The sequence below is a fragment of the Alternaria burnsii genome (assembly GCF_013036055.1).
Source record: "Alternaria burnsii strain CBS107.38 chromosome Unknown 700, whole genome shotgun sequence".
Taxonomy (NCBI): Eukaryota; Fungi; Ascomycota; class Dothideomycetes; order Pleosporales; family Pleosporaceae; genus Alternaria; species Alternaria burnsii.
This window is the reverse complement of record NW_024066121.1, coordinates 635,412-657,033: the sequence shown is the minus strand read 5'-3', so window position 1 is coordinate 657,033 and position 21,622 is coordinate 635,412. Positions and strand designations below refer to the sequence as shown.

Here is a 21,622-nt window from a genome sequence, read left to right as displayed (position 1 = left end):
ATAGGACATGATTTCCAGTACTTTAGCTAGCAGAAGCGGCGACAGACCAAGTGTCACAAAGGTTTTCTGTTCGCTGTTAGTATGGGGTCAAACAATTGTTCATACTGAACGCCAGAAATGGCGTGTTGTGTTCGGGCTGGGAGCGGAGGGCGATCAATAGCACACGCTACAGCGACCTAGAGAGGCTGCATCCGTGTCTCTTGAATAAATGCAATTGAGGGGTTATAGGAGAAGCAGTAGCTAAGCCATTGCGGTACATACCTGATAGGAGAATGCAAGTCGTAAGTGTGTTGCGGGTGGGGAGACGTAGGTCAACCAGCTACAAGAGGAGACCTTTGGGGAGGCAGACGAGGCGCTAGCGGCTTTGAGCTTTTGGAAAACCCAGTATCACAGGCGACCAATCTGTTTGTAGCGCGGACGTGCTCAGGGTATGCTCAGCCAAGACCTCAGCAACACGATCTTTACTCGTTGCAAACAGAGAAAGACGGCTTGAAGTACGGGAGACGCCGGAAGAACGTATACAAAGAAGTTCCTAACCGTTACAGTCTGTATATCTTCTTTGCCGCCTCCTGTTCGGTTGAGGCTACTAAGAGTTCGCGGGCGTAGTGGCTGAAGCCGCGCAGTTAAGCCACAAAGGGACGACGTTCACCTAGTATAGGCAACCCAAAGTGGTCCAGATGGACGTTGTAAGGCCAAATGTACTTGATACGTTTCGATTTCGATGTTGATTATGGAAAGATAGTTCGATGTTGTTTTCGTTTGAGTCCAAGTGGCTAAAGGATAGGTTGAGATATGGGATAGGGCCGGGCTTTCGACCAGTCTGAAAGGGCACTGCGAAGTACTGTGTGCGAAGATAGAAACACTACTCGCGAGCTCCGACCAGTCAATTAGAGTTGGACATGCAATCGGCTTGCTGGGTGGTATGGCCGACGATGTTCAAGTGAGAGAGCGATTTTGAGCTTTTGGGACCGTGATCTTCTAATCACAAGAGCCTTTGTAGAGAAGAGCCGGGTAAGTTCAAAGGACGAGTATTATATATCCACGAGATCTTTGTGACGCTTGATATAAGCGGTATCGGCGCGGAAAGATGATAGCGCGAAGTCTGTGTGAACCATAAACACGTGACGAGGCGTTCACATCTACGCCCTTACCCCGCGCCCACAAGTCTTGGTGACGTGGGAATCCGGGTGGCAAACCGGCGGTGACGTTTGATATGGATGTCACGATCCGTGTTACATTTCAGGCTACTTACCATGGAGACTACGGGTAACAGGTGTTCGTTGGACCGATATGGCGAATTGTCTCCGAAGGTGTGGAGCTTTGGATGATTTAGTTCCCAATGTGGTATTTGTGATCCTCTTGTAGACTTCCGGCTCTTTATGTTTCTTGCATAGTATGCCCGATCAGCAACATACCAGTTGTATTCGATTATGTCTTGACCGATGTGGCTGAAGATGCTGGAAACTTGGAAGCGTAGGTGGCTGTTCCATCACGTCCGTAGAGCCAATTATTACCATCATAGCTCTTGGACGTTTACCTTCTCTTGAGAACTGATGTAATGACATCGACCAGATAGTGACCGGTCACTAGGATTGACACCCTGCACGCAAAGACCATGCGGAACGTGTTAGCATAAGGGATGACTTCGGGTGATGAGTCAGTCTAGAAGCGCGCTCGAAGACGGCGAGAGTATTTTCTCTGGGCTTTGTACTGGCATCGATTGCATGGCGAGGTTCAATCAGCAAACTCAACGCTAACACCCACATAGCTTATGCAGGATAATGAAAGACCAGTATGAAGTTATATTACGGACCAGAGTCGTTTCATCAAGGTGCGCTCGTCATCAATGATGGAAGGCGATGTCAGGCGGCGTGGAATTGATTCTGGCGACGAAAGAATGAAGATCGAGTCGGACATGGTTGTATCGTGTTACATGTATGGCAATGTGCCATCTGCGGCCCTGTTGGTCATTAGAGTGCAATGTTTGCTTACGGATTGTGTATAAAGCGCCATCGGGCTTCCGCACACACCAGGCTGTAGGGAATATATCGAGGAAAGACGGGTGCAGAACTCGAGCTTGCGGTAGTCTGAAGGTCTCTCTGGATGACCGATACTCTGATGGAGGAATTTAGCAGTGGGTGTGGAAGTACCCTGACGCGCTCGTAGTGACTTCACATTGTGATGTACGGAGCTGACGCGCTCTGCCCAAAGAAGGATACCCGGGAGGACTGGACCGATATGACCTGTGTGAGAGCTCTCCTACATTCGTGTAGGATATGCGAAGGAACTCAGTGGAGGACTAAATTGCAGAGGAGGTTGGGGGAATAGTGGACAATAGGCGGCAGGGTCTGTGGGGAGTGGGCAGAAGTGTAATTAAGGTTTCAGACGCTAGGGAAGTGGTTCAGCAGGGGCGATGCCCCATCTGTTCATGGCCTTGGCAATCTTTGGTCTCATGAGGGAGGAAGTTGCACAACATTGCAAGAATGACAAAGTGGATTTGGTAGACTATGAACATGCTGCCGAGTCTAAGAAACTATCTGCTTGAATGTTAGCAAAAGCTGTGTCTTCAGAAGTAGGGTCGACTTGCCTGCGCACAAGCCGTGTGGTATGCGTTTTACTCTGAGCCCGCTTGTCGGTATGTTAGATCTGTCGATTTCGGCTGAAAAGCAAAGTATCCGAATTCCGATACTTCTTTTCGTGGCCTACTACTTGTAATGCCATGGTTTTGCAGCCTCATGATGGCTCCGCGGGGCTTCGCTAAGTCTTGCGCGAAGAGATCGGCCCGAATACCTCTGACGTACGGAACTACATCCACACAGCAGCTCTGCGCGAGACACCTCGATGACAGAGTCGTTACTTTCGCAGTTGTGGTGCGTATCGTGCGGCTTTTCTTGTTTCGAAGTCCTTTTGTCCGCACGAATCTGAACCATGATCGCGCCTCCCTCCTGAGTTTCTCGCCTCAGCCCACCCACCAACCCAACATCTACCACCAGCTCCGCAAAATCGACTCCGTGTTGCCACGACGCGTCCGTTATGCTATACCGGAATGAACACTCGAGCCTGTGAGATGGATATGACTCCCGAGTCGCTCCTACCTCCTAGCCGCTGAGACGGCTTCACACCAGAAAGCTTCTTTTTACGCCCAATCCGTCTACCACGACGACCACGATGACCTCCATCACGATTCGCATCTCCTTCACGATGAACGTATACGGAATGGGTATGGTAGAATGGCTCTGAGAGTGCATACTTCGAGGCAGGCCAATGTGCTTCAACGCGCCGTTCTGCCTCACGCGACGGGCTGTATCGCGCTTCCTGGTCTCACTCATAGAATCGCTCATGAGCGATACCACCTGAGAGTCTGATACAGGCAGGCGAACAGCAAATTTCTTGCGCCCCTCACTTGTGACTCTAGGTCTGCAGCTCCATACTCGACGAGCCTCGACAAGGCCTCGAGCGTCTCCGAAGGGCACCTTCATCGCACGCAACCCGTCTGCCGAACACCCCCCCAGAACCTCTGAACGCTTGCGATCCCGACGCAAAGCCCGCATAATATTGGAATGTCTGACTGCTCAGGTGTTCTATTATCGAAAGCCTGAGATGTCCGCGAAAGAGACAACCTCCTAGGCCTGCCTGGACAGAACAAACACCTCCACCCAGGAAGCTATGACAACTTGCAAGGGTGAATGGTAGAACAGAAAGTCACTACCTTTGGCTTGCTTGACTAGCTGAATAGTCCTGTTCGTATCCACTTCCTGTACGGGCATCTGATGAGGATTACAAGCGAGGCGGTGGCATAGCACTGATTATGTTCACCACTTGACGCTCCGCTTTGTGCCATTACTCTCGCCAAAGCTTCCAGCGATATTCGTGCACCAATACTTCCGATACACTACCATAAGAGTATCATTTGTACGCGCGTTGGCCGCCATGCTGGGCCTTGCGACAAACTCTATACGTATGGAAGTGTACGAGATTCAGCCTTCTTGGTCCATCCACTATCGAGTCGGCGGATACCAGCATCCAATACTTCGGCTATCGCGGAGCGACAACGTATGGACATGTCCTACAGAGGGTCTGGCAAGAGAAGATACTAGGCACGTTGAAGATCGTGAGCAGACCTTAGCAGCTTCTCGTAACTGCATATCTGGTGTATTGCCACAACGCATGGCAAGTTCCTCATTCTCGGCCGCAACCTGCAGCTGACGACAATTCCACACCCAGTCGAAGCTTCTTGCCTACCAAGAGCTATGCTGCAAGAATCATTCGACGCTAGATTCTGCGACAATGAGAGAAGTGAGCAGAGCAAGAGCTCATGACCTTGCTTGAGCAAAACCAGTCGGCTGGAGAGAATGAGACACGTCTAGAACATGGTGTGACCTTGTTGGCGAACCGCTTCACCGTTGCGACGATAACGACATCTCTATCGGCGACTTTTTCGGACCTACTGGTATCTCCAGGCTCGCGCCAGGGATTCGAGAAGAATCTGGCGGCGAAAGTGCTCCTGTAATTTTGCCTTGAGTTTGAGTAGGCACGACTTGTCGAAGACATCCTGCCAACGCGGCTGCTTTACGAAGCTTCCATTCGGCCATTTGTACGCTATTGTGGAGCTACCAAGCCCAGTGGATTGACTCAGCACGAGCGATGTCGTGCCACCACAATTGGGCCCTCAAGAAGGCTACCGTCTGGCAGTCGAGGCCACATCCTCGAATCCAATCAACAGTCATCATCGTAACGTCGCCGGCTCAAAGAATAATGATTTCGAAAGTGTGGCCTTGTTCTGAAAGCCATGATTATTGCGTCCGAACGCATCGATCTGCGTCATCTGGGAAGAGCTCATTGGCGGACCGATGGTATACTTCGAAAGGTGTCTGTCGCAATAAGGGCTGCAACGCTCATGGTTCGATGCCAAGTAGACATTCTACTTAGCTGGAAGATGCTATGAGGATGCAGCCTTCGACAAACGCAGGAGGCATATGACGAAGTCACATACAAATGTCGGCAATCGTTGGGGTCGATCTTGATCTGTACCAGTTGTCCTGGTTGCAGGCCCAGCGAGGCTGACATACTCAGCAAACCTCCTTAGTCTCAATCTTCCACCGGTGTGTTGATGATGTTACCAATTCGACCAAGCATCAATATCTTCAGCTACCTAGGCGTGTAAACCTAGCAACTTAGTCGTCTATTGCACCCAAAGATAGTACGCGGTTATCGGAAGTACCGTTCTGATGTGTCGTTTGCTTGGAAACGGCAGTAAGGCTGGCTTTCTGACAAACATTACAAGGTGTTCATGCGATATCGTACTCTGAGCGAGGAGTTCTCAAACCCCGGGAACGAGGGGGACGATGAATCTCTGTCCGCGTTGTTTTGTAGGGCCACGAACGTTGCAGTCGCAGTCCCAGATGGTACAAAGTGTCGATAGCATTTCGATCCTGAAGTCCAGCGGTTGACGAGCCAAAATCCAACCACCAGCGAGATGTCTTTTCATAATTTCCGACGCCACTGAAAACGATCTATGGTGGCCAGCACCTCGCTATGGGCCTGTTCTAAGCTTCTGCCTCGACCTCTCCCCTTCGCCACGCATCTCCTCAGATGGTCGATCCAGAGTGTCGCGTGAGGCATCTCTGGTTCAGGTTGATTGTGTAACGACTCTGAATTTGAACGTCTACTGAGGTTGAGAGAACGAAGTTGGGAGCAAGCTGCGGAGCTTGGGGGTCGCGTTCGATTGCCCGTATCGTGCTCGTTTGGCGCCCGCGATCGCATCTGCAGCGGTTCGTAAGGTTGGTTCAAGTGCGATCATACCTCAGGTAGCCGTGGCATACGTTCGTCATAGGTGTCACCGAGTCGTGAGAAGCTCATGTTGCGCCACTGGTCGTCGGTTGCGAGTCTGCATGTCGATACTTGACCTCCGTCTTTGCGCCTGCCCCACGGAGGAAGACGGCCGGGATGACACGATTGCCTGCTGCGTGCTACAGACATGCTGCAGGCAGTCTGCGTAATCGTATGCCATGGTGTTCTCTCTGCTCTCTCGTCTTGTGTTGTCTTTCGCAGGTCGTTGCGTCGGATGTACGATACGTTCGGGGAGCGCCTGACGGGGTGACGCACTCTATCGATGTCACTCGCGTACAGTACACTGTCGCGATGAGGCAGCACATCATACAAGTGCTTTTCTTCGAATGTTCGATGTGTGGACAAGCCAGCAAAGATTGCCGTCGTGGTGGGGTAGACCGCGGTAATGAAGTCTTCGCGGATGTCTTGGGTATTCTTCGACAGTTACAGGTATCGCGATGATGTTAGTCCAACGGAAAACGGCTGTCGTTCGTCCTACATTTGTCTCGTTCATGGTAGACGCCTATCTTCGCATGGCACTACTGTTACGTCGTGGTAGTAGCTGGTGTTGAGGTGGTCGAGAGAATGGGGTGTGTGCACCGCGGGGGTCAACAAGACTCGCCCTTCGTGGACGTGAGAATCAGGATGCGAGCGCCACGACAACAGCAGCTGCGCGTTTGGCTCTCTATGCATCGTACTTTTCTATGCGCACGTTACAAAGACAGTGATGTCAGAGGTTGAAGACTGCCCCTGGAGTTTGTGCGCTTGCAGTACCTATGCAAACATGAGAAAGCGCCATCTTCCCACTACAGTCAGAGTTGCAATATGGCGTATGGTACCAGTCTTGCGCTCTCCAGATAAGCATAGTATGGCGCTGGTGTTTCGCTGTTATACGAATGCTGAAGGATCTCAAGTGCCGCTAGCTGACGTAGCTTCTTTACCAAACGCCATCCGAGAGACTTGTACGAAGCTGCAGCTTGAATGGACTGGCCATATCCAAGACTGAGATACTGCAGGGCCTTTTGTAAGGGAAACGTGTGTCGGGTTGCAGATTGTAATGTTGACGTGGAGGTTGTGCCTCACAAGCCTCCTTCCAGAAGGTCCATCACAGCATCCCCGATGAGCGAGAACGACTGTGCCAGGGGATAATGTGAGACGATGAAGTGCTCGCTGACGGCTTCCTCATTGGTCACGCAAGGTGCCTACATAGAGACCCTGTCGTCGCTCCGCTCACCTCACGCCCCCGCGGTGCTGCTGGAATGATTGTTGCCAAAATCATCTACCAGACTCTTCGAAATCGAGATTCAGTGGCTATATATACCTACAAGAATTGCATTTCTTTCGGTGGTGGTACGACCCTGTGCGACATGAGTTCGTGTTATTGGACTCATGGTTGGGGTTCGTACCACAGGCTGACAACAAACAGTTTTAACAAGAGTTCGATTCTCCATTGAAGGAGCAATGACTACCATTGAGTAGTCAGGTTTTTTTTGCCTTTCTTTTCGTCGCCCGCCCAGCACACATCACCTAGAGAAAGCATACCCAAACAGCGGAGTCTCCCGCACAAGAGTAAAGATTTGCAGGTCATCTCTCCCGCATGCATGCATGCCTGCTTGTCAACCTTTTTCGAAGAGGTCAAGCTAGTATATGGTGCCGGCATGGATCGCATGGCTGCAAGCGGGCTTCTCAGCATCACCGCAATCCTGACTGCTCAGCAACCGCTACAGAAGAGATGCCAGTATGGTTGTAATGCTTTAACGCCTACTTGCTGGCGACAAAATCTCTGCAATGCGTTCACCACGAAGACATTGTATGCGAAAGCGTGCAGAAAAGCAACTATCTAAATTGGCTTGCGTGGTTGCTGAAATGGCTATATCTTTGAGCAAAATGTGGACGACTATCATCATGGAATGCCAACGCTGTAATGTAACAGCCGAAGATGAGTTGGACACAAACGCCTCTTGTTACCAGGCTCCGGGGAGAGTCTGGCTATGAAATGCTCTCTCTAAGATGCCGGGTCCTCAAAGATGATGCTCCATTTCACATATTCATGTCGCTTGTCAGCTAGCAAGCATCACTGGATATGGTGGGGGCCCAGCGGCGAACTACAGACATCAGGGCGACTTGCGCATTGGTGTCAACACAGCATCCGGAGTCAGCATACTACCACTAGGTGACATCAGCCGCGAATCGTGTGTGAACCTATTCATTATTCGCGACAGCTCAGATGCACTCCGGTTGCCTATGCCGGACAACGAAGATTCACTATTTCTACAAACTTCCGATTGCTTCCGGTGTGTACTGCTCCGATTCAAAATCGTTTGTTGGCATTCAATGCATCGTTGCGTGCTTTCATTGGGAAGTCCGACCATATGCAACGATACCCGCTAGCGACACCTGAGGTAAACAGCTATGTCAGGGGTTGGCTGGCCAGCGGTACTCCAGGGGGATGTGTGCTCGCCAAATGCACTGGCTGCAAACTCTTACAACTCCGCTACCGGTTGTTCAACGTCGTGGGAACATGTCACGACAGATTCGTATGAGTAACATGCGTCTTACACACATCACTTTGACGGCCTTACCAGTAAGTCTCTCATCAGCCCTACTGGACCGACGCATATCATGCAGTTCCAGGATGAGTAGTGCTCTCCCTTTGAAGCGCCGTTACGCGATGTCAGCCATGACACAACACCAATGAATCTCACAAGAGGCTCGTGCATTCAAAACGGATGACCGGTCAACTCTTTGTTGACGATAGTACGATTTGCACTTCATCGAAGTCTCTAGGATCAACATTCGGCCTTGTCAATATTCGTTCTTGCTTGAACGCCAGCAGAATCTGGCTTGGCCGGTATCACAATACCAATACGCAATTCCAACATGATATTCCTCTCCGATGCATGCATCATCTATACTACACAGTTCCGAAGATACAGCTCCGCAACATCGGACCCTAGCCATCGAATCACAATTGTGAACATATACTGGCTATTAGAAGGAATGCCTCACCGTGTGTCAAGGAGTCTCGAAACCGAGGACTACGAAGATAGGGTCAAGCGATGCTACGGGTCGCTATTCCCCACCTTTAGTATCTCTGGACCCTGACAAAAACAATCGCGCGACGACCCCGATTTGAGTTGGATAAAGTGTATCAAGACACCGCCGCGGGCGCTGCCCTCATTGAATCTCCATCTCATGTCGGTCTAGGTACCGGCCGAAGTATGGAATACGATTGCGAGTCCCAAGTCTGTGCAAGTTCCAAACATGTTTGCTTAACGTTGCCGTCATAATGTCAACGAGATTCAGTTCGCGTTGCGAGAGGGACAATCGCCACGAGTCTTGAACGTGGGCGACAGACTGCGGACACCAGATGCTACCCTTCAACCACGTCGAGCCACGCTGCGCATGGTAGTAATTGCGAGTCACGTCAGAAGATATGCGACTTATATGCAAGCTCACCTCTGCAGGCGCTGGCTTGCGTATCGTGGTCAGCCATGTATGGTCTCCAATGTTGCATATGTTGCAAACCATTGAAGTCAAGCTCTGGGGATCCGTCCGACCCAGCAAGCAAGATTCGATGTCTTAACGAAACTTTACCCTATCAGCAAGCCCTGCCCTCCTCGTCGCCGCAGACGACGTGAAGGAGTCTCTGCACTCGTTGCCGTCGCCTCGCCCCGTGTTATCCCCGCACAGACACGTTCGCCTTCGCGCCTCCAAAATCAACAAAGGCTCACCAGGCAACCTCCATATCCTTTGGCTATATATACGCTCTAATCCATCAAAATTTCGCCTAGGCCCCTGGGCGGAGGGGTACGGCGGCGGGGTGGCGGTCGGCAGCCACCGAAGCATCTTTAAACAGGGCTAACAGGTGCATCTTCTAGGATGCACATCCCCTTTGGGGCTGGGTTCGAGTCCCAGGCGGGTTGAAGTCCCATGGTTGAAAGCAATACCATCTTTTTTGCTGTTTTCTTCGGCTATCTATCCTACCGCATGCGTCTAGATAAGATGCACAGACATTCACATTTGCATTTTCTCTATCCGAGAGACCTAAGAAGGGCATCACGCTGGTGCAGAGGTATCAAAGTAGGTGTACGCCTCTGTGCTTGCGTAGAATTCCTTTCGTGCTTTTGTATGGAAGCAGGCCCGCTGCAGCACCCCCGTACCCCTTAGTTGTTTCCGCCTTTGCTGCGCAGTCATCAGCGCAGGTCATGTGTCCCGACTCTCCCCTTCTGCTACAAGGGATTGGCCCGAGAAGAGATGTACTTGGGCTGGCTACGTTGCTTGGGCCCAAGCCACGTTTGCGACGATCACGCTCTCGTGAGCTCTAGATGATACATGAAGCAATTTGGCTTCGATGCAACATGCTAACTTTAGAGATCAAGATTGGGTGGCTGTAGGCTGCGACGAACCAGCAGGTTGTGATCCTCCAAATGCGGTATTGGTATCTTACAATCCGCTCACTTCGGACAGCACTACTGCCATATGACGATTGACGTCTTAAGAATTTCACGACTCGAGGTCGCGAAGTTTACCTTTTTTAGGCTCAGCAGCGTCACGTCTATATCTCGTCGGCACTGAAGCTGCTCCAGCAGACCGCGGATGTCTCATAGATTGCAAGATATAAATGCACAAACATCACTTCAGACTCAAGATACATAATAGCGGCATGTAGCCCTCATATTCCTCAAGCCCGGCTATGTACGTATGCTTGCAAAGGTAGGATTGGCCTCTCCTTTTTATCCATGAACTAGTCTTGCTTCGTTCTCCCCTCACCCAGTACCAACAGGCCAGGCCCGAATGTGCTGCTCTTAAGCCAGTGGAAAGAGAAAGTACGAGGTAGAATCAGAGTGCTTGCCGATGGATGACAGGGCTTCCTGGTACCTATCGGTCAGGCCTTGCGGACCACACCTGCGGCCGCCACTCCTCATTCGTAAGTAGCGAAGATCCTCCCATGTTTTCCGCTATGTAGTGTCGAACGCTGGTTGTCGAGTCGAGCTCGTGATCGAGAAGCACAAAGTTGACGTACTTCTGCGCGCCGTCACCGCGGTGCGTGTCAGCGACTTTTCCATAAGCAATGTATCCATCTTCCGTGGGAGCGATACCCAACTGCTCTTGGAGCTTCTTACGAACGGTGGTAATTTTCTTGAGCTTGTCAGTCTGCTCTACAAGTTTCTCGTAATTGTCCGATGCAAATGCCAGCCAGGCTTCCTGTTATAGAGAGTCAGTACGTCGCTGTTCTTTCCGCAGCAAGTACTGTAAGATTCAGGGATCTCGATCCTCAAAGGTACATACAGCTTCGTCCCAAGCATCTTGTATACGAGTCTGGTTGTGCAAGCTACGTCCACACGTCTCGAGGAAGGCACGCTCATCGTCCAGGGATTTGCCGTTATCGTAGTAGGCCAGAGTTTTGACCTGGATATCGTCGCAGAGTCGCATCATCTCCTTCTCCTTGCGCTTCATGGTTTCCCATCGTTTTTGTATAGCTTCATTCGTCTCGTTCTGCGACATCTCAGTGGAGGTTGGTATGACGATCGTTTGCGGGGGTCGGTTGAGTTGTCTTTATCGAATCAATGATGGGAGGAAGCGCGATTGAAAGACTCGGAAGGTGTTAGTAATCTATCTATAGGAGATTTTGTACTGCGAAAGTTGCTACTGGGAATTGCAGCCATTTTGTCGGACGCTTCTTGGATTCACAATGGCGCCGGGTTGAGGGAAGAGGAGTTGGAACGAGGCGGAGCTGATCGACGACAACGAAAGCCCGTGAAAGCACGAGAGTACTGCCCGTCCAGAAGGAAGCGCGGCGACTGCGGAAATAGCCGTATGAGTATGCGAGATTGACGCAAGAGAAGGATTCGAAGCCCATGGTGTGGTCGAGAGCATAGTGATGTTTCTGTCGTATCTGAGACCAAGAGCTATTCACGCGTCCTCTCTGGGTGCTGTGTTGTGGAGATTTTGGAGATTTCTGAGTTATCAACAATTTGACGCAGTTGACGCACCGACCCTACCAAACCCCCACCACGATACCGACCAGATGCTCCTCGCCTCATGACGAAACAACAAAGTATTCTCAAATCCGCTATGTCGCCGGCAAATCATTTCACGGTTGATTCCCTCAAGTTGATACTATCTTCGATGACCTCCTTTTAAGGATCTGACCTATCTTTGCAACCTTGACTTCAGCGACTGAACAGCCCGTCTACGTTCAGCGTCGTGTTCGCCACCGTGGTGGATGTCGTGTTCCTCGATTGGGCGAGCTTGACTAGTGATGCATTCTCGCGAGCACGAAACGATCTTACGTATACAGAGAAGCAGAATTTCGATTGAGGCCTTAGTGGCATTGGAAGATATAACCCAATCAAAACGACTTTAAGGATAGCCTGTACCCTCTGTCTTCGTGAGATACACGAAGCATGCTGATCATCATGCTTTGCGAAAATCGAACAATGGGTTGGAATGGATGAATTTGGAAAACACGATCAGGTAGAAATGCCTCTGGGAGGAATCGAAAACATTTAAAAGCCTCTTCGCTATTCTGCGTATGGTGGGAATGCTTTGCGCATTCATGTGAGTACCCTTTGGCTTTGTTATGATGATCTGCATAAGGACTGCAGGAGACGCCGGATCATCCCCTGATTTGTTACTTTGTCGCGTCTGCCGACTCGGCCAAGGCTGGCGCAATGTATTCCACGACACGTTACATATGGTATATGGTCACTTAGCGTATAAGAAAGGAAGCACACAATCCGATGTGTTTCGGAGATACTGCGTTGTAACGTGGTCCATGCGATTCTTCCGGTGAGTCACCGAAGCTCCCTTACGCGCAGCATGGCGACCACAACAACTGGCGAATATGTAGTACCAACAAACTTCCTCCTTCAACTTGCTCCTTTGAAGTCCAAATAAGAATCCAGCTAAACAAGGGCAGCAGGGCCGAATGACAACTGTCATGCATGCCGATCCGTGGTAACTCTCGGTTCGTCGGGGCAAATTTGCGGGCGACACTAAACCGGTTTCTCGACTAGCCCATCTGCCATTGGGTGCGCTCGCACACATGCCAACACGACCCTCTTTACTCTCTCAAGCTTAATCGCACTGCGCTGCGACCGACCGAAAGCGCCAACTGATAAAGCCCTATGATGCCCTTCGCGCCCCGCCGTCGTGATGTTCATCGCACCCGTGCCCTCCTCCATTACCGCCTAGGTCTCCCAAATGAACTCGTTCTCGATATCCTGGATAAAGCCCGTTACTGGGTCGAAGTCAAACACGTCAATGACCAGATCACAGTACTCCTTGACGAGGACTTCTCCGACGATTTCTCCGCTGCGCTGCCCATGTTGAGGATAGTAATTGACAGGCCCGAAATCGCGCATCGCGAAACAAGCAAACTCCGAGAAATCGAGTTTTTAATCGTCAGTCACGACCAAGGTTGGACTACAGAAGATACCATCGGCACGTTCGACACCTCGTCTTGGTTTGAGGTCTCTATCGTGCGCCCGTCTTCTCCGCAGGACTACATGATAAATGATATGGTGGCTGATAGCTTCGCCGACCACGATTATCCAAAAAGCAACATCCACACCGTGATAGATGATATGTGCGGTAACCTTGGCTTCAGAAATGCGCTGCGCCCTTCTTCGACAACAGAGTCGCAGAGGTTGCACTGCGATGAGATGCAGGCCATGACGTTCTTGCATGACGATCCTTCACGCCCAATGGGTATCGAAGGACAACACGCTTGGTACTTGCAAGGGAACGAGGTCGCAAGAGCTGTTTCAATCTTCGAAGGCGATTACATTCGCCGGTACCGCGTTGTCTGGGGTTGTAAGGATAATCCAACGTGGGAAGGCAACGAAGGTGCTGGCCGTGGCGACGATTTCATCGATTCACTGAGACATGGTGATTGGATCTGTGTGTGGGCGAGAGCCAAGGTGAGCCTATCTATGTGGACGTCGTTTCCATTGACTAATTCATGAATTAGAGACGAGGTTGGGAGAATCACGTCCATGGCATACGCGTCACTATGCGATACACGGTATAGCCCATTGCAACCCGTTCACCGAAACTACTTTGATGCGTTTGCATCAAGTGTTATTGTTCGCAGTCTTCAGTGCATCTACCAACGGCAGTGCTCATGTTTGAGGTCACACTTACCAGAACATCTGTCTGCTTACAGCTTGGGTTCTCCCTACATACCTTCGTTGGAGGCATCACTCCCATGCGATAACGACTCCTCTTGTACCCCGAAGCGATAAAGTTCATCATCGACCGTATCAATGCCAATCGATGCTCCGCGCACCTTGGCCCGAACTTTTGCTATATGTTCAGCCTTCAGACGGGCTCGATCCTCAGCCATCGCTTTCTGCTTCTCTTTCTCGGCGCGGACAAAGGCAGCTTTTTCTTCAAGCTGGATTTGCTTGGCTACCTCGATTTGAACTTTTCTTTCCTTGCGTGCTTGGGCTCGGGCCTTAGCTTCCTCAGCCCGCTTTTCTTCGGCCCTTTTACGCTCGTCGGCTCGCGCCTTCAAGCGAGAGAATGGCGTAGGCATAAGCGAGATGTCAGAGTGGGTACATCGTGCGGCCACGTCCGATGTCTTCGGCGACGGTGCAGGTACGGCCGTGGTAGATTCCATGGGCGCGTTTGTCGTCACTGGACGATGATTCACAGCGACCGGCGTTGTGAGTAATGTCGGTGTGCGACCAGATCTTGACGCTTTCTTCAATGAGTTTTCATGGTCACGCCCGCGAATATCGACCTCCACCGAGTATTCGTGAGCAAGAATAGCACATCGAGCCTTCATCGGGGGATCGGTTGTATTTTCGTTCTCGAGATCCTCCCAGACCTTCACTAGACTCTCAAAGTCAGCTACGCTCAAGCATGCCCCCGCCACCCGTCGCTTTTCGCGTAGAACTCTCCAGTGCCCGAGCTGTTGACGTGCGAGGAGGCGCATCGAGCTGTACCGTTCTTGCATCGTGAGCATAGGCTGTGTATGATATTGGAAGGCAGACACTTCGTCAACGACTTCGCTTTCATCCCTGGCCAGTGCAGCATCGTAGGCGGCCTTATGGACATCGTCATTCAATACGCCAAAAGCCTCTTGAAGATCACTAAACGCTGTGGCATGCGCAGCACGTTCATCCGCAGTTAGCTCAAGGGTCTTCTCGGGATGGTATTTTAACGCCAGCGCTTCGTACGCTGCTAATATCACTTCCCGAGGCGCATTTGGGGCCAGCCCGAGTTTCGCATAGTGTGTCTGCGTCTTCATGTTGGGATATATGTTGTCTTCTCAGTTCTTCATATGGCGCAAACGTCCTATTCCAGTCTCGGAACAGCCTGGCAATACCCTTTTATACTCTTAGCATTGCAAACAGCGCTGACATTGTGTGTTGACGACACATCTGACACAGCTATGTGCTCGCTACTCGGACATATATCGACCAATGTCTCAGACACATCGTAGAACAAGAAGAGACTGGAGAGAAACAAACAATGTGCCGCAGAGACTGCTGGCCGTAGTGCGTCAACGGAAGGCAAAACAGGACTGTGTTGTACGAAGCCTGGACCTTGCCCAACGCCCCGGGTTGAACATTGCTGCGAGCTCACTGCAACCCACTGACGCCTCATGCATTACCCGCCCCACCGAAGCACCGGTCGTCATGATTCTGGGCACACGAGGTGAGCCCGGGAATATTGCGCACTGCAATCCGACGCTTTTCTGCGGCGCGATTTAGGTAAAAGCGTGGAGGGCTTTTGCAATCGTATCAGAAATATGGCGCAATCAGACGCGATCGCCATTTCCATGGCTGCCAGAAGGCGATTCTTGCAGTGGGGTGCGCTTCCCACAAGCGCATGCTGGTGGGCATTTGTGTGGTTCTTATAGGGCGGCACACCATCGCCGCTCCTGCAGGGAGGAACGTCAATCCTCGACCCCCAAAAAGGCCGGCGCGAAGCTCAACAACGAACATACACCCAGACCTTGAGACTGACGATCAGGACACGACCGACAAAAGGAAAGACGCGATTGCGCGAGAACGCATGTTGCCGATGGAGAGTAATGTCGGAAACTTATCGTCAGCAAGCTTTTGGGCAGCCGACCTTCACCGACGGACATGCGAGTGGGAGTTCCTCTGGACATGATCTCTTCGACATCCTCGACGCCTCCAATCTCTATCACGATCACGAATATCATCCCGGTGGACAGCACTTACAACCACTGCAAATTCCTACCCAAAACGATATCGCGCAAAATCAGCACTTTGCGTATGCATTGCACGTCAGCGGTGTGTCGGCTCCAGGTAAGCGCGACCCCTCTATTTATCTTCATTTCATCATATTCTACGTACTTCATCCTCAACGAGTTCTTTGTACCTCCCTTTAGGCCCGTTTGCTGCCTGTGGACGTAATTCCCGTGTCTCTGAGTTGTCGGGACTAGATGACGTTTGTTCAGGATGGAATGGCGTGCTCTCGCTAGCTGCACGTGATCGATTGCGCCGACGGGACTTGCGACAACTGCATACCCGCCTAGGGAGGTGTGTATGCAAGTTGTGCACAGACGCCTGCTGTTGCATCGAGGGTTTCCATCGATCAAATACGCAGCGATCACCGCGTATTCTGTGTTGTTTTCTGTTCCCCGCATACCATGGTCACTAACATCATCTCGAGGCCTGCAATACACCTCGCCCACAATGCCGACCATGACCGGACACATCCCGCAACATTTCGAGCACGACTCTACACTTCAGATTGGCTTCGATGATCTCCAGGGCTTCTCACCTGTTACGCAAGGCTTTAGCATCAACGCCTATCGCACGCCATACCCCGACAGTAACGCGACATCCACATCTTCAGCCACATCACCCGACCCCACCCACGCAAGTCTCCTCAACGATCCGGTTGTCGTCGAGGCGGAAGAAGATAAGCGAAAACGTAACCAAGCCGCATCCGCACGTTTCCGTCAGAAGAAAAAGCAGCGTGAGATGCAACTCATGGAGACTAGTCGCGAAATGCAAGATCGAACCAAGAAGCTCGAAGCTGAGAATGATGGGTTAAAGAAAGAGAACATGTTCTTAAAGAAGTTGCTTGTGGAGAAGGTGGACCATATGAGTGACGAGGATCGGGAGTTGCTGAAGAAGGCCGCCGAAGGTGCGCTGAGTGGGATCCTGACCAAGAAATGAGTATCATGTCTCACAAAGAGTGATTTTCAGCTTAGGATCTTGGGGGGACAGTACTGACGAGGTTATGTCAAGCCCTACAAGTTTGTTATCTTATACCTTTGTTTTGCGCCGGCGCCAACGGATCAGGATTAATTCAATGGATTTCCTATATGCGTACATACGCATCTGATATAGCAGCGTGTTTCTCAAACCTAATATTCATTCAAGGATCGGTGACCGAATAATCTAACTCCAGAACATTGACGTGCATCGCCAACTGCGGGCTCCACGATCTCATTTCCTGAACGAACCCATAGGCCATTAATGGGTCCTGATGATCGAAAATGTCCTGGCTCGAAAGCTTTGGTATGTAATTTGAAAACTGGAGTGGCGTCCAATCACATGCGGGGCTGGGAAAGACACGTAGATTTGGGGGCTGAGTAAGAATAGGCGCACAAGACCCCAGACCTTACCGCCTGCGCACTTTCCTGTCTACACACCACCCCATGATGCAGAAAGATACAGATCTGAGTTTTCGGGAGATCCACGGAAGTGAGGACGCATTCCTGGCTGCCGTTGAATAAATCGAACGCGTCGCCCTCATTGAACGACCATTCCATGTACCTATCCGCCTCCGATTCATTACACCATGCCCCGATAGCAAGACTGACCACGACTATGTCATTACAGATGCCAGTACACATCGAACTGGGAGCGTTTATGTTGCTGTCTCATATACGTGGTTGCTCGAGCAGTCTTCGGAAGGCTTGACAGTCCCGGATTATCGAATCAAGGATCTCTCCGATAATGCAAACGTTCCACGACCACCGCGATGTCCGCCTATAGTTTTCCACAGAGCGGTGCAATACGCGCGCACGCGAGGCTACACAAACGTATGGATTGACCAAGAGTGTATACACCAGGATGACCCAACAGATGTTGAGAGGCATTTGCAAGTTATGCATCGCATCTATTCCAACAGCAAAGTTACCATTGCCGTTCTAGCTACAAGCAGTGGTCGAATCGACTTGCATACCATTGGTCACTTTAAGTCATTACTGGAATCTACCTCTTGCGAACCCACGGATCAATCTATTCAGCACATTGCCTTCCGAAAGTGGTTTTGCGATGTGTCTGATGATAGATGGTTTTCTCGCACGTGGGCTTTCCAAGAGAAGCTCAGCGCAGAGCACGTAGAACTACACCTTCCTATCACAGCTCAAACCTCTGCAGAATCGACTGTCTACGAAGATCTATGTATCGATATAGCAAGGATGTAGACTATCGCAGGATGGACCTCTATCACTTGCGCGGTGTCAGTGGAGAAGCAGATAGAGATGACGAATCATATGAATAACAGCAGGTCGAGGCCGGCGCCCAGGAGATTGATACTTGAAAGCATTGTCGACTTCTACGAGCAGATGGAGCAGTGTGAGAATTCTGTGCCAGCTTGCAATCCTAGCGAACATCTGCGACCTTGCCCACAGGCTAGCATCAACAAAGCTTGATCATCCTCAATATAGTTACAGCACATGTCTGGTGGTTCTGATATTCGCAAATGTCTGGCCTGATCAGAAGAAACGACAGAAAAGATACAAGGAGTTATCAAATGACTTCATGGATGCACCGGTTGGCATTCTGTTGTCATACTTAGCCCGACAGATCAGTGTCGACGGTGCCGACGGTAAACTTTGTACCGAACGCTATGCATACGAATCCTACATCGAGAAGTACCATGAACACCGAGTAGATGTAGACAGAGTCAGGGGCTCTTACAAAGCACGATTTCGCACCGTGTCTCGACGTGTGAGCCTCGAATCAATGGGCGAACGTTCTCACTACGACAGCCATCGCCCCAATCGGGGACCTCCGAGCTTTCGTACGACTTCTTCTGATCGCACTTCTTTGTATCGCACTTCGCTGAATCATACTTCGCTGAAACGCGCTTCGCTGGATCGCACTTCTTTGCTTTTCAATTCTGAAACCGTATCCTCGTGTTAGCCTTTCGAACCCCGGCGTAGTATAAACGATACAACTCTTTCAGATACCCATTTAGGGGTTGGAAGAATGAAGAACTCCTTTATGAAATACGTCCGACTCAATTTCAGGCGTAAAAAAGCTTGATATAGCCAGCTCATCAAGTTCCTCCAAGCTGACTTTCGCCTTTCAAATGAGCCAACTTTTTCGACTCCGTATAAATCAGTCATACCCCATACGGTATGCTTTCAACGGATATTCACTCATTCTGAGTGAGTCAGATCTTCCAGACACCTACAGAACGATTCAGAGGGCAGAGAACTCCTGTACACTGTTGCTGTGACAAAGGGTTTTTGAACGACGAGTTCTCTAACGATTATTAGTAAGACTGCGTTTCTGAGCAACACAGAAGAGATAACACCGAAGCCTTCTCGACGAGGATCTGGATCAGAATGACGATTGCTCTTGTCATTACAGATATCGTGGTGATGAAACTCAGTGGCGTGGGATATTTCTTGATAGATGGCTAGGGGCTTCCTGTCTCGGTATACGAGTACCATGCGTATTAATCCCTCGATCAGATTAAGGATTACTCCGAGCTATGCAGCTTTCCTGTCTGAGTACCAAACCCATCTGAGACGTTCGAAACAAGGAATACGAATATTCATACAGTTGAATCCGATATGAGACCTAGAACTAAAGGCCATTCAAGTGCAGCAGCGTCTTGTGCATACTTCTTACGAGTTACTTCTTGCATAAGCATCCCAATACTTCTCTCCATAAGGTAGTGTTCCAGTTCTTGGTATTGGTGCGCTCGAGCGACCAGATCTGGCCATGTATTTGCCATGACCAACACCAAGAGCGATGTGCTGAAACTCAGCGCCGGGTTGTTCAGCAACGTTGTCTTGAGCTTCCACTGAAGACCGCAGACATTGGCTAGAATTTGGATGCGATCTGATAAAACACGATTATAGCGTCCCTGTATCTTCTTGTAGACGGTATCAATAGTACCAGGAATGTTCTCAGACATCCAGCCGCCTTGACTATGTCTCAAGAAGTATGGTTGGAGCAGTGGGTCATTTTTGCCATGCTTCGTTGGCGAAGCAAGGCGATAATAGACCATATCATGGTCTATAACGGCATCATGATCGAAAACCACATGTGGCGCAACTTCAGCAAGCTTGCTCTTTAGTGACGGTTGTATAGGCAGCAGGTAAACGACATCGTCGGCGCATTGTTGTTCATGAAACGTCCTGACGAGAGTCAACAAAATCATTCTCGCTTGTAGATGAATGGTGTATATATGTCTCACCAAGATCTAGTGAACCACGGATCTTGAGTCATATATTGCAGCAATTCGAAATCTTGCTCGTCGCTGGTCCATCCGAGATTCAGACATCTCACCGCCATCGCCCAGTTTTCAACAGCTTTAGAGAGCACAGCCACGGTCAATCGACTGAATTGATAAATTCTGTTCATGTCCTGCAGATGTCTTTCTATATCAGTCGGATCTTCTTGATTGATGCACTCTTGGTCTAGCCAAATTCGCCGGATATTCTGAGATCGAGCAAACTGTACAACACGATGGAAGACGATCGAAGGGCTTCTGAGGGGTCGAGGTGGCTTGTGTAGATTGGTACCGTCCCAAATGCGATAAGCGGGGATCTTTGTCCCGTCAAGAGGCTGTTCGTACGCCCATACATAAGACACCGTAAGGTAATTGCTCAACGCACTTCTTTCGTAGTCATGAGTGGGCGTGAGGATGAAATCATACTCGGATCCACCTCGCGGGTAGAATTCCAGTAGACGAAAACAGAATGGGCTTGTGTCGTTGCTTTCTATCAGTGCAATGCGCTCAACCTCTTCGACTGCGGCAAGAAGAGCTTCACTGCTTCCATGGATCTCTCGAAACGTGAGTGTCCTGTCGTCTTGCATGATCGCGGGGCAAGAATAGGATGAAAAAGGTCTTCTGAGGCGAAAGATTGGACAAGCTCCTTTATGTGGCTTGCTCAGCCTTCTTGGTCTGCGCAGGCGGGCAGTGTTGAGCGCTGTAGTGATAGGACGCTACATAACCACCTGCACCAACATTCACCTTTCATCATTCCTTCATTGATGGAGAATTTTCGCGGTCCCTTTCCTGAAACCGAGCATTACATTTAACGAAAGGATCGTGCAATCTTCCTCTGCATTCGTGTGATAATACCTAGACACTACTCGGACTGACGCGAACCCCGCATTTGTCCGCCTCTAACCGGATTCGACTAGCGTTATCAGCATCGACCATTTGTCACCGTTGGTCTTACGTGAGATTTCCCCTCGCTCTCGCGAGCGCCCGACGACAAGGCTGCTTACTTGCAGCAGCTGTCATCGCAATCTCCATCTTATCGTCGCTCGGCTTCGGTGCTTGACGCCTTTTCAGTTGACAATCATGGGGATGACCAAGCTCGCCCTGCTCGCTTCTGCCACTTCACGCGAGGCTATGATCCTCCAAACTCTATGCTACGAGGGCGAAATTGCCTGCATGGTAGTGTGTAACCCAGTATATATACAACGGTAGCATCGTCGTTCTTGCACATCATTATCTTCACCATCATCATCATCATCACTCACATACAGCAAACACATTCTGATCATACAACACATATTCTAATATCTCTCATTGAGAC

The 21,622-nt window shown here is 50.4% G+C and overlaps 8 protein-coding genes across 8 annotated transcripts; 4 read left to right on the top strand and 4 right to left on the bottom strand.

The window, feature by feature from the left end:
• Positions 1 to 2,738: 2,738 nt before the first annotated feature.
• GT037_009319 (uncharacterized protein) lies at positions 2,739 to 3,521 on the top strand (the record flags this gene model as incomplete). The annotated part of the gene is made up of 2 exons (XM_038934366.1): positions 2,739 to 3,026; positions 3,375 to 3,521. The coding sequence occupies 2 exons, from the start codon at positions 2,739 to 2,741 to the stop codon at positions 3,519 to 3,521; spliced, it is 435 nt and encodes a 144-aa protein (XP_038783168.1).
• A 1,123-nt stretch (positions 3,522 to 4,644) lies between these two features.
• Positions 4,645 to 4,883, top strand: GT037_009318 (uncharacterized protein; the record flags this gene model as incomplete). Its single annotated transcript, XM_038934365.1, has 2 exons — positions 4,645 to 4,731; positions 4,794 to 4,883. The coding sequence occupies 2 exons, from the start codon at positions 4,645 to 4,647 to the stop codon at positions 4,881 to 4,883; spliced, it is 177 nt and encodes a 58-aa protein (XP_038783167.1).
• Positions 4,884 to 5,796: 913 nt separating this feature from the next.
• Positions 5,797 to 6,270, bottom strand: GT037_009317 (uncharacterized protein; the record flags this gene model as incomplete). The annotated part of the gene is made up of 1 exon (XM_038934364.1): positions 5,797 to 6,270. A coding segment is annotated over one exon (474 nt), but the record flags the coding sequence as incomplete, so codon positions are not given.
• A 4,440-nt stretch (positions 6,271 to 10,710) lies between these two features.
• Positions 10,711 to 11,337, bottom strand: GT037_009316 (uncharacterized protein; the record flags this gene model as incomplete). Its single annotated transcript, XM_038934363.1, has 2 exons — positions 10,711 to 11,037; positions 11,122 to 11,337. The coding sequence occupies 2 exons, from the start codon at positions 11,335 to 11,337 to the stop codon at positions 10,711 to 10,713; spliced, it is 543 nt and encodes a 180-aa protein (XP_038783165.1).
• A 1,628-nt stretch (positions 11,338 to 12,965) lies between these two features.
• Positions 12,966 to 13,867, top strand: GT037_009315 (uncharacterized protein; the record flags this gene model as incomplete). The annotated part of the gene is made up of 2 exons (XM_038934362.1): positions 12,966 to 13,757; positions 13,808 to 13,867. 2 exons carry the CDS (start codon positions 12,966 to 12,968, stop codon positions 13,865 to 13,867), a joined length of 852 nt encoding a protein of 283 aa, XP_038783164.1.
• A 147-nt stretch (positions 13,868 to 14,014) lies between these two features.
• GT037_009314 (uncharacterized protein) lies at positions 14,015 to 15,091 on the bottom strand (the record flags this gene model as incomplete). The annotated part of the gene is made up of 1 exon (XM_038934361.1): positions 14,015 to 15,091. One exon carries the CDS (start codon positions 15,089 to 15,091, stop codon positions 14,015 to 14,017), a length of 1,077 nt encoding a protein of 358 aa, XP_038783163.1.
• A 789-nt stretch (positions 15,092 to 15,880) lies between these two features.
• GT037_009313 (uncharacterized protein) lies at positions 15,881 to 17,000 on the top strand (the record flags this gene model as incomplete). The annotated part of the gene is made up of 2 exons (XM_038934360.1): positions 15,881 to 16,190; positions 16,423 to 17,000. The coding sequence occupies 2 exons, from the start codon at positions 15,881 to 15,883 to the stop codon at positions 16,998 to 17,000; spliced, it is 888 nt and encodes a 295-aa protein (XP_038783162.1).
• A 2,620-nt stretch (positions 17,001 to 19,620) lies between these two features.
• Positions 19,621 to 20,891, bottom strand: GT037_009312 (uncharacterized protein; the record flags this gene model as incomplete). Its single annotated transcript, XM_038934359.1, has 2 exons — positions 19,621 to 20,209; positions 20,269 to 20,891. The coding sequence occupies 2 exons, from the start codon at positions 20,889 to 20,891 to the stop codon at positions 19,621 to 19,623; spliced, it is 1,212 nt and encodes a 403-aa protein (XP_038783161.1).
• Positions 20,892 to 21,622: the final 731 nt, after the last annotated feature.